The sequence below is a fragment of the Lytechinus variegatus genome, chromosome 7, assembly GCF_018143015.1.
Source record: "Lytechinus variegatus isolate NC3 chromosome 7, Lvar_3.0, whole genome shotgun sequence".
NCBI lineage: Eukaryota > Metazoa > Echinodermata > Echinoidea > Temnopleuroida > Toxopneustidae > Lytechinus > Lytechinus variegatus.
This window is the reverse complement of record NC_054746.1, coordinates 40,180,306-40,192,152: the sequence shown is the minus strand read 5'-3', so window position 1 is coordinate 40,192,152 and position 11,847 is coordinate 40,180,306. Positions and strand designations below refer to the sequence as shown.

At 34.5% G+C, this 11,847-nt stretch overlaps 1 protein-coding gene across 2 annotated transcripts; it reads left to right on the top strand.

Moving 5' to 3' along the window:
* Window positions 1-3,383: 3,383 nt before the first annotated feature.
* Window positions 3,384-8,758, top strand: LOC121419287 (39S ribosomal protein L49, mitochondrial-like). Of its 2 annotated transcripts, none has more exons than XM_041613682.1 (4): window positions 3,384-3,572; window positions 5,811-6,039; window positions 6,749-6,873; window positions 7,356-8,758. In XM_041613682.1, exons 1-4 carry the CDS (start codon window positions 3,489-3,491, stop codon window positions 7,500-7,502), a joined length of 585 nt encoding a protein of 194 aa, XP_041469616.1. In that variant the 5' UTR covers window positions 3,384-3,488; the 3' UTR covers window positions 7,503-8,758. The 2 variants fall into 2 exon arrangements, with proteins under 2 accessions (XP_041469616.1, XP_041469615.1); XM_041613681.1 differs by having other exon boundaries at window positions 3,384-3,581.
* The last annotated feature ends 3,089 nt before the right edge of the window (window positions 8,759-11,847 follow it).

Below are 11,847 nucleotides of genomic sequence, written 5' to 3'. Positions count from 1 at the left end.
ATTTTATCAATTTTACTGCCGGGAATATTTTTTTGATGGCTTACGCGGTGCAATTTTATCACACGAGCGCGCTCGACACATGTACGATCCATAGTTGCCAGAGTTGGCATAATTATGCTTTTTGGCATAATTTGGACCGCTTCAGCATCTGGCATTATGCTTGGCATAATTTGACAAAATTTAGCATAATTTTAGCATAATTTGGACTTTTTTTTGGCAAAACCATGTGGGGACATGTGGGGGCACGTGCCCCCCCCCCCATCGGCTGGCCAAAAAAAAACGGGGAAAAGGAGAAAAAGAGGTAAAAAGGAAGAGAAACGTAGTGGGGGAAAGAAGAAATTGTTTATCATAGTATTATATTATACATAAGAAGCATTTTTTCACAACTTTACGTTTTTGCTTAATTGTGTCTTCATTGTTCCTGGCGCTCACATAGACTTTTTAACGAGATATATAAAACTGCTGTACTAAAGCCTCCCGTTTTCACATCAATGTACAACAAAATAATACATTTCCTCTCAATTAGAGTTATTATTATTTTAAGTAGTAATATATTCTTTTTTTATGACTACTGAAAGTTATTGCCCTATTTTAAGGTCTTAATATAAAACATTTCCTGTCCGTGCTAACGTTCGCATTAGTGGATTGGTGAGATTTCTGCACTTCATGAACTCCTAAAATCAGTCCTTAAAATGTAGATTTTTCTGATCTGAATATCAAAAAATTTTAGCTCGCGCTTCGCCCTCGCAGTATTTCATTAGTGAGATGCGTATGATAATCATGATTACAATGACTTCAAAAAGTGCTCTATGTGTTTAGATATAATTCTAACAAAATCAGCAAGCGCTTGGCACTTGCATTAGATTACTATGGTGAGATATGTATACTCTGACTAAATGGATTCGTAACTATAGTCCTTAAAATATCCATGTTTGGGGTCAATATATACAAAAATTTCAGCTCGCGCTTCGCGCTCGCATCATTTGGTTAGTCAAATACGTAGGGTCTTAGAGAATTCCTACAAACAACCCTTAGAATGCCCCTCTTCAGGTCTATATTTCCTAAATTTTCAGCTCGCACTTTCGCGCTTGCAGTATTTGATTAGTAAGATACGTATGATAATCATGATTACATGACTACAAAAGGTGCTTCATGACTGTGTTTAGATGTAATTCTAACAATTTAAATCAGCAAAGGATGGCACTATAGCATTAGATGACTATGGTGAGATATTTATACTCTTAATGGATTCTAACATATAATCCTTAAAATTTCCTTGTTTAGGGTCAGTATATACAAAAATTTTAGCTCGCGCTTCGCGCTCGCATTGTTTGTTTAACGAGACAGTTAAGTATCATGATTACAAAACAATTCGCTTATAATGTCAATTTTTAGCCCTCAATATCAAAAATTTTCAGCTCACGCTCGCATTATTTAATCAGAGAGATACATATTCGTTTGATGGCACTGCATGTCCTTAAAATATCTCTATTAGGTCAGTATACCTGACAACTGAGCGCGCTTCGCGCGCTCCGGCCTAAGTGACCCGAGATTTTTGCTGGTGCCCCCCCCAATGCCGTGACCCACGGTACGCCACTGGCAAGTCTAATTATCTGTTTTTAGAATTGATGTTCGAAATTTGTTTAAACTTTTTTTTCCAGATGTCTTGTTAAACCTTAAACTTGAATGTTGTAGGTGTTTTCAGATGCCTTGATATACCTTATAAACTTGAATGGTTTAGGTACATGTGTCATCAGATGCCTTGGACCTTTGACTTGACTTCTGTGTTTTCACTTTCCACATGCTATTTTATACATTAAACTTGAAACTCGTGTGTTCAGATACCTTGATATACCGGGTACATACATGAAACTTGCTGCTGTCTTTCCACTTGTCTTTTTTATACATTACACTTGAATTTTACTATGAGATGCCTTGCCATACCTCAAACTTGATGACTTGTTATACCTCAAACTTTACTTTTGTAGTTATTTTCATATGCTTTGCAAACTTTGACAACTAACAAATATACATGCCTTGTTATACCTTATTAAGTAACTGCATAGCCTTACAACCAATTCTATTCAAAACCAAAAAGAGGTACTCCCTCCCGTTAGTGTGCGAATTGCAGAATCTAGCTTATATGTCGGTCAATTCCCATGTAAAATGTATGCAGTTGGCAAGTACATGTGTACTCCTGTTTTCATGAAGTAAGACTGTTATCTGCTTCTGAATTTTGGTAGCTATGTAATTGTTATACATGTTGGTAGATGCATTGTTATGCTTGTATATAGATTTGATATTAAGTCATGAGTTTAAAGGTCAGAAGTCTGAGGTATTTCATTTTGTGCATGCACACATTATAGATAATATCAAAATACTTGTGTTGACTCAGGGTCTCTGTGAAAATACCTCACAAATAAGCTGCAGATGCCAATAATTATACCAGACATCTATATGCGTCATTTTGTGTTGTTCTTTCTCTGGTTGTAATTCAGTTGTGCATAGCGCATGACAGATGTTGTTTCATGATGTAATAATCGCAGTTAAAGAACAAATGGGTTGAGAAAAAAATATACCATTTTTAAATTTTATTTTAAGCAGTCACAAAATTTGAGACAGAAATATTCAATAATGTTGTTAATCGTCTTTTATAGATTTGAAGCAATTCCTGCAGCATCATACAGAAAAAAAGATATAACATGTATTGCTTACGACAAGAAAGTTTCCCCCTCGGTTACTATGTCAACCAAGTATTCCCATGCAGGATCTAAAAAACTTATTTTGAATATAGAACTATACCCCTTTTCAGCAAGCTTGACTATTTTGTTTATTAAAGATTAGAATAAAGACAGGCAGGGTGTGAGTGGCGATGCAAGGCAGGATGCATTTTGTTTGTGGGGGGGGGGGGGGCTCAGGCCAATATTTTGTTTATGTTTTTTTTAAGTCTTCACAATCTGGACAAGATACATACAGGTTTTCATACCCACCGCCCCTTCTTTCAGGCTTCTCACAGTGCATGAGAACCGTGCAAGTCATTGCATTTTTGCATCTACTGAGCAAATTGATTATTGTAAATAAATTGTCATTTTTTTTTAATTATTTTTTTATATTTGATTTTATAATTTTCAAAAAAAAATCAAATTTTATTTTTCAATTTTTTGTTTTTTTAATAGTTTTTATTTTATTTATATAGACATATTTATTTATTTCATTTGATTTCAAAAAATTGTTAAGTTATCTCACCCATTTTTGCAAAAATTTTAGCGTAATTTAGTATTTTTTGCTGCTCCATGTTGTTATTTCATTTGGCATAATTTTAGCATAATTTTGCGGTCCTCCCTAGCATAATTTCATTTTGAGCGCTGGCCACACTGGTACGATCAGCCGGAACGTTAGGCAGCGCTTGTACTAGTAGTAGTACCGTATTTGTGCAGTTCGTCTGTGAATCTGTTTCGCCCCCTTTTCGCCGAACCTGGTGCAAGAAAATGCCTTCCCAAATCATCTCACATTGTAGATTATTGGCTCGATTTCCTGCCAGAATCATCGGTCAAACAATCTCAAACAAGATGGTAAGTGAAGTGAGTGAACGGAGAGTAGATCATTACTTTACCATGTCTGCGCGTGCGACTTGTTTTGTACTAATTTGCCATTGGAAATAACACTTTTCTGTGTTATTGTTAATGGCAAATACGTACATAACAAATCGCTTGCGCGGACGTGGAAATGTACGCATTTGCCATTGACAACAACAACGACAAATAGTACACGTTTCTAGACTTATTTTAACAGTGTCCGTGTGGGCTCCCATTTGTTATAACCCCAGCACCTTTGTCCGACCAGAGTCCAAAGTTTGAGGTTCTTTTACACATCGAGGTTACAGTCTAAGGATATTTAAACTAAACATTCTTAATATTTAAATATTCAATTTTACAAAAATTTAAACGATATAGATGAAAATGCATGAAAATTATACTTTACTGATGTTTAGTTGGGTACGACACAGGAAAACAGGTCAAAATGGCAGCCAAACTATGAAATATTTACAAACGAACGCGGAGAGGGCGTCAACAATGTACGAATGTGATATCGATATTGCATTCCACCAGCACACCTACAAGGCAATAATACGATACGATACACTCACGAAGACAAACGATAATAGTTATAATCGCGATCAGCCGCGGTATATCGAGACATTAACGATAATGATGTCATTCAAGATGGCAACTTGCAAGATAAACCGTCAGGTCAGGAGAAAATGGCTAAGATGACAGATTTCTCAATCATCCAGTTAATTTTTTTATCAATAAATCCGGTCCAAGGTATGCAATTACTTAAATTATTTGTATTTCCCTGAATTTCATCATTAAATTTCGCTCAAAAAACAGTTTTAAATCGCGATCTATAAAACGCTAGTTCACTATACTTTGTCTGTAGCCACGGACCCCCAACCACTTCAGTCTATGTATGGTGAGTGGAGCCAACGCAGTTCAGCGGAACAACCAAAATACAGAGACTGAAGCTTTTGGTCTAGTTGTAAGCTAACCCTACGCCGGCTACGGCTTACGCTCAACTATTGACAGCGCCGCAAACTGTCAGTTTGGTTCACTTATTTTGGACATAATGCTTTGAAAGTTAAAAATTTCTACTCATATATACTCACGAACTTCCTGGACAACCAGCAAACCCTGTAGAATCCTGATTTGAAAATTATTTTGAGAAAAAAAAACGTGATTATCCAGTGCTGTCAAAATGTTCCCATGTTGTAGCAGCCATCTTGGAAAGTCGAAAATAGACTGCGCATGCGCGGTGTCGGCGCAGCAAACATGAATATTCAGGCTTTCAGAGAGATTAATGAATATGCATGAAGACGAGTGACGGATCCTTGCTCTTGTAGGGATTGATTTTGTACTTTTATTTCTTTCCACTCTTATTCATGAATCATCCCTTTTTTCTAATAGAACACCCCTCATTTATATTCACCCTTTTCATCCTAAATTTCTATTCTTTATGTACAGCACTCTCTTATACACTAACTGCTGTACACTCCTCACACAAGGTTCTTTTGTATTATTCACTCCACCATCCTCCATACAGCTTTCTTCACTCCTCTCTCTCTCACTCTCCCTCTCCTTCCACCTCTCTCCTCTGATTGGTTATAATGTTAAGTTGATGCACTCAAGCCTAGATAATAATTTGCATATAGTTTGAATATCTTTTGTTTGTATATATTTTGCTTTTTTCCAGTAGATTCCGTAATAAAAGGTAATAAAGGATGGATTTCCCTGGCCTAGGAAATCGAGGGTGAATCGGTTTGTACGGGTGATTTTACATTAACAGTTATGAACCTTCATTTCATATGCCTACTGCGTATAAAGGGAAAAAAATTATTTCACTATAAATGGCAAAAATTTGAAGTGTCTTACCAGACCAATCTCAAGTAGATCCCTCGATCTTGTCAGCAAAGCAAATACAAAAGGCACATTCCCTGAGGGAAAATTAACTAAGCATAAAAGAACAAGAAAAAAACTTTTTAACCAAAATTTAAGGACATTTCTTCCTCGAAAAAGTTAGACAAAAAAAAGGTCTTCACTTTAAAAAGGGGGGGGGGGGCACACTTCTATTGTAACAGCATTTTTACATTAAAAAATTGTGCCTCTCCAAGGGGGGGGGAGCCATGGGCCGACCCCCCCACCCCTCACTAAGTCCACCAGTGATGTATTTGATTTGGTTTGATTTTTAGCAGCAATTAGTAATACATGTATGATTACATCTCTCATTCCTTTTATTGTCTAAATCACATGCAGGTTAGAGAGAGTAGAACTCTGCACACATCAATGTGTCGAGCAGATAGGAATTATTACTACATACCTGCCTATCCCAAAGATGATCCAGTGCGAGATGAACCAAGGACAGAGCTCATTGAATCAAAGGAAGATTTTAAATTTGTAGAAAGATTACTTCCTTCAATGCAGATCCCTGCTGTTCCCAATCATTCACAATATCCTACTCCTTCAGGCTGGTCACCACCATCAGGTAATCCTATCAATTTCTTCAACACATACAGAACAGTTAATAAAATGATATTATGATAAAAAGATTTAAACTGTTTATCTCTTTTTACTGAAGATGGAGATACAAAAGCTTAAGCTCTTGTATATTGGTGATGATTCTTGTAATGGTCTGGTATTAGTAATGCACATGGTAGTTCTTGTTCAGAAGATCACATCAGTTGTACTTAACTGAACTTTTTTCTGAAACGCTTACAGGATACATACAACTAAACCGCCAATGTAACCCAAATGGAAGAACAAATGTATCGACCATGCTATAGAGGATGTACATCACTCTCCATGAAAATGCTCTAAATGTCATTCACTACAATGACATATTTTATTCATTAGTAATAAAAGGTCTATTAGTGGTATTGTAGTTTTGGACCATGTCAGACATTGTAGTTCACCAGAAACAGAATATTTATTGGATATATGTAAATGTGTCTTTATGAATATTCTGAAGTAGAAATCAGTGGGTTGTACTCAGTTGTATAAAATGATAGTGGATGGTGATGACAATGAATGGTAGTACAAGTACTAGTAAATGGATACATTGCACATCAACAAAAAATGTGTCATTTTGAATGTTTGTGTTGTCACTTGTCAGAGGCATTTCAATTTTTAGTCTGTTATAGTGACAGTGTTGGAGACAAAACATTTTAATAATCATCTTTCCTCTGTTTCTTTAGGTCCAGCATCAGATGTACCATACAGTATTAGCAGGACACGGTATCATCAGATACCTGTTTTCACAGAAACTAAGAAAACTACACAACACTGGACACTGGTCAAGAACATCAAGGGAGATATTTGGGTAAGAGTTATCTGTGTTGTTCTGTCCCTTTCTCTCTTGACTTGGTACCTCGGTATAGTTGTGTATTGTGTCTAGGTTGCCTAGTTGTGTCTAGGCGTTTATCTACATTTGCCACTCTCGAGCCAAGGTGTAGTAAATGGATACCCAATAGGAAGGAATTCCTTGAATGCTTGATGCGCCCGATCAGGGCAGCCATGCTAAAGCCAGGGTAATAGTATGCAGCGCTTAGAAACATCTGTATTAAGCGCTATATAAATGTTGCATATTATTATTATCATTATTATTTTTATCCAGTAACCCCCTCAGCCTCTTGATGCCCCAGTTCCCCAGATTTGTGATTCTTTATTTTGTTTGTCAATTAATAACATGGATAATCTCACTGATTTTCTATTCCCCCCCCCCCCTCCCCTCTTGGAGAAATCTTATTACTCTGAATTTTATATCATATATGCTTGTACTTTCTCCCTATCCTTTTACCACAGTTTTTGGCTGAAGCCCTTAAAGAGCACTTAGAGAAACAACAAGGAAAAGATATACCAGTAACAGTCAATGAAGTCACCATGAAAATTCGTTACAAAGGACTCTATGAAGACCAAGTCAAGCAGTGGCTTATTGAGAAAGGATTCTAAGACTGCTCTTGAAGGGAACAGTTAAGTGGTAATAGACTCTGACACTGGGGAGATTAGTTGATGAAGATAGAAGGATGCGCTGAAACAAAGAATTTCAAGGATTCAAAGCTTATTCAGATGGATATTTGAGATTCATATTTTGTAGACGATGATGTGTTTTGTCTTAATTTGCTATGCTTTGTGGATGCAGGTTTCAATAAAGTGACAAAAACTCAGATTGATTTTGGAGGAGTGTCAAAATCTTTTTGTGTAGTAGTCCACTTCCACAATCCAGAGTATGACATCTTCGGAAGAAAGTCTGACGACATCATGTGATTTACTTTACTGTTTGCCTCTATGGTACAAGTTACACTAAATGATAAAGGCGATTGATGATCATGAATTAAAACAAAGACAATGATGCAATGGATTTATCTTCAAACAGTTGCTCTTATTGTAATATTAATTATGTGTATGATGGTTCTTTTTTTTCATACTATAAAAGGAATCACTTTTTAATATGCATTCAGATTTCAATAAAAGGTGTGTAACAGCCAATATTATTTATAACAAGGAAATGTATACAGTCCATTTGATATATTGATGATGTCTGAATATTGATTAGATAGTGGGATTGTGTGTTTAGTTCTAGACTAATCTGACGTGCATGCATCTGCTATTCAGTTAATGTATTGAAAGATACATTGGAACAATTACTGGTATATTATGCTACATCATATTTGCAATTACAGCCGAATCTGCCTAAATGGAATCTTTTTAATCATATATATGTGTTTGACTTAGGCAAAATCAGACCACATGCTTTCATAATCTCCTTATCACAAAGAGTTTAGTGTGGCTTAAAGGTGTGCTTAAATGGCATTGTGCATTGTGTATCTAATGTGTAATCTCATTGATGACTACACAGCAGTACACGTCCTCTAAGCAGGATTTGACCATTCTACAATCTTTGTGAAACACCCCCCCCCCTTCCCTGGTCTGAAATATTGTTTTGACATAAGTGATTTATTTTACTTTAATAGAGAAAGTTGACTTGTGCAGACTTAAATGTACAGTAATTTGTTTTTAGTACTGGTAATTACAAAACAAAGCAAATGATAAACATTTTACAATTATCGCTTAACATTGAATATATTCATCACAAATTATCTTATGTATTTAACATTTCTTAAAAATAGAATTGAAGAACAAAAACACAAGAGACATAAAGTCAGCCATATATAGGTGAAAGAATAAATATGATTTGTTCATATGAATCCATGCTTGCTTCTGATGAAAGTGTATAGCTTTATCACGGTAGAGTATAATTATGCTGATAAATATTTCTTGAAAAGTGCAGTTCAATTGGATATGTTGATTTCTCCAAAATATGTAGTTTAAGTCTTTCATAATTAAAGGGGAAGTTCACCCTCACAAAAAGTTTATTGTAAAAAAGAAAAAAATGATGAAAAAATATTGCTGAAGGTTTGAGAAGAATCCATCAAATAATTAAAAACTAATGATAAAGTTTAATTATTTGATTTGTGATGTCATATGCGAGCAGCATTTTTACACAGCAACTGGTAAAAAATCAGTAAAAAATAATTTTCTCAGAAAATTGAAAATGGTATTCACTGTATCTTTTGTATATTAATAGACAAATCATTTCACACTGAACCATGAAAAGAAAAGAAACATAAGTCATTAGGAACTATTACAAAATAAAATTAATGCATTTTATATTACATAACAAATGGGGCTGCTGCTCGTTTATGACATCACAAATCCAAAAATTAAAATTCTAATAACTTTCTTAAACTTCAGCAGATTTTCCTCAAATCTTCACCAATATTCTTTTATCATTTTTTCTGCAATTTTGATAACAAACTTTTATTCAGGGTGACCTTCTGCTATTGAACTATTGTCAACTATTGAAGTCCTATTCAGAATATAGAATCAATTTCGTGGAATTCTTGTTATTAAGTAGGAAATATTCTCTTGAACAGTCAAATTAAACCACTTCCAGAAGCATATGAAGTAACCTGTACTTTGCCTTTGCTTAACAAATTTTAATCAGGTGAGTCCCATAATTAAGGTATCTTTCATAAAATGGTAATATTTGTAATTAATTTCAAAATGTCAATTTGCTTAATCAGATCAACATCATCAGGGTCTCCCTCTCACATCCCTGATCAGATCCATTTGTAATAATTATTTTCTAAGAAACGGACCAGTAATATATTTCCTTTTCCTTTTTTTTTTCAAAATGGGGACCTAAAATTGACTTGTTATTGATTGAAGAGTTTCTTGCATTACACCTTTTATGCATACAAATCTAAAGATATACTAAAAGATCACTACATAAGTAATGACTCAATTGTCTTTTTTTCAAAACTAAACTACTTACAGGATGGATGGGCGGCTGTCTTAAAGGTCAAGTCCACCCCAGAAAATTGTTGATTTGAATAAATAGAGAAAAATCAAACTAGCATAATGCTGAAAATTTCATCAAAATCGGATGTGAAATAAGATAGTTATGGAATTTTAAAGTTTCAATTATTTTTCACAAAACAGTGATGTGCACAACTCAGTGACATGCAAATGAGCCAGTCGATGGTGTCCATCACTATTCATATTTCATTTTTACAGATTTGAAATTAAGGACCAACTTGACTGAAACATACTAGTAGTATTAAATAATGCTAGCTACACATATTCAGGGAGGAATTAATTGTTTCACTGGACAATGAGGATAAAATTAGAATATTTCATATTTCATACAATAAAATACAAAAGAAATAGTCAGTGGATGACGTCATCAGTCTCCACATTTGCAAACCCACCAGGAAGTGAATACATGTAGAATTATTTTGTGAAATCAACGAAAATTTGAAAGGACATAACTTCCTTATTTTACATCCGATTTTAATGAAATTTTCATTGTTATGCTTTTTGGAATTTTCTCTTTTTATTCAAATCAAATTTTTGTTGGGGTGGACTTGTCCTTTAAATATTGAAAGTTTTATGATAATTACTGTTTCCTACAAAAGGAAAAGGGAAGGTTTCTGGGGCAATATAAATAGTAGTCATTTGTTGGAATTGTTTATTATATCTTTCTTAGAATACAATATGAATTCAAAGAAACAATCATTTGACTTTTGGTCCTTTATTTCATGGAAATATGTTTTATTTAGTAAATTATATTCTCAAGTGAAGAAATCCACTTTGATATTGTATTAAGTTTTTGAGAATCAATGTGACCAACACATGTAGAGCAACCTTTTCATATCCTTATATATTTCTTTCTATTCCTTTTTTATTCTTATTTTTTTGTATAAAACTTATATATTAGGTTGGATTTTATGAAAACAAAATCATTTACCACTGAAAATATACCAAAAATATGGCATGCTTCATAGTTGCCAATTTGAGTTTGAATTTGTCCACACTTTGGTCTGCTAGGGTCATTGCCATAGTAACAGTGGCAGTGCTCAGCAGTCATCAAGTCAAAATCAAGTTTCTACAATATATAGTTACCATAGAAGTAAGTCTTTATGAATTGACTCCCTTTTGGGGGAATTTCTTGTTGTAACCAACAGTTTTTCCTTATGTCAAGTTTGTTTTGACTAAAGCATGAAATGGGAGAAATGATTTTTTTTTAAGTGAAGAGGTTCCAAAACTCCATCAGAGTAAATAAACTTGGATGTTCATGCCTCCATCCATCTGACCATCTAATGATTATTATTATTACCCATCCTGTTTCCATTCTCTCTATAACTCAAGGACCATTGACCACCGGCATACAGAGGGGGGGGGGACTCTTGCCAAAATTTTTCATGACCAAGAAAAAACAAGAGATAAGAAAAGGGATGAGGGTGAAATATGTCAAAATCTATCACAAACTGGATTTGTGTAATAGAGATGTTGCTCGCAAATTTTTTATTAATTATGCATGATACACCACATTTTGATAGATTAACTTCATACTCTTTTAAGTATGGAGATACATATTTACATGTATTTTGTTGATGCCATAGAAATTGATAGATTTTAAAAGGAGCGTAGCCCTCAAAAATGAACGGTAAATTCACAATCTTTGCCAGTGCTCATGATGTGACAAAAAAGAGAATTCAATCAAAATCTGTTTCTGAAACTGTCGTGAAAAACATGATCTGCCATAGCAGATTTCAAGTAACCACTTTCTAATCAAGAAAGCATAATATTAGTAAGAACAAAAAACACAAAATAAAATCGTGTGTGCATTATTTATAACCATACAGTTCCTGGAGGAGGGGGGGGGGTAAGTCTGTGGTTATCATTTGTGTCGAGATGCAACATGCTTTTCAGGAAGTTTTCTGTTTTCCAA

What these genes read in the sequence shown, in the direction of transcription:
- LOC121419287 (XM_041613681.1), top strand. Translation starts at nt 3,489, where the DNA reads ATGCCTTCCCAAATCATCTCACATTGTAGATTATTGGCTCGATTTCCT. An exon ending in CAAACAAGATGGTAAGTGAA is followed by an intron (nt 3,582 to 5,810) that starts GTGAGTGAACGG and finishes AATCACATGCAG; the next exon opens with GTTAGAGAGAGTAGAACTCT. An exon ending in AGGCTGGTCACCACCATCAG is followed by an intron (nt 6,040 to 6,748) that starts GTAATCCTATCA and finishes CTGTTTCTTTAG; the next exon opens with GTCCAGCATCAGATGTACCA.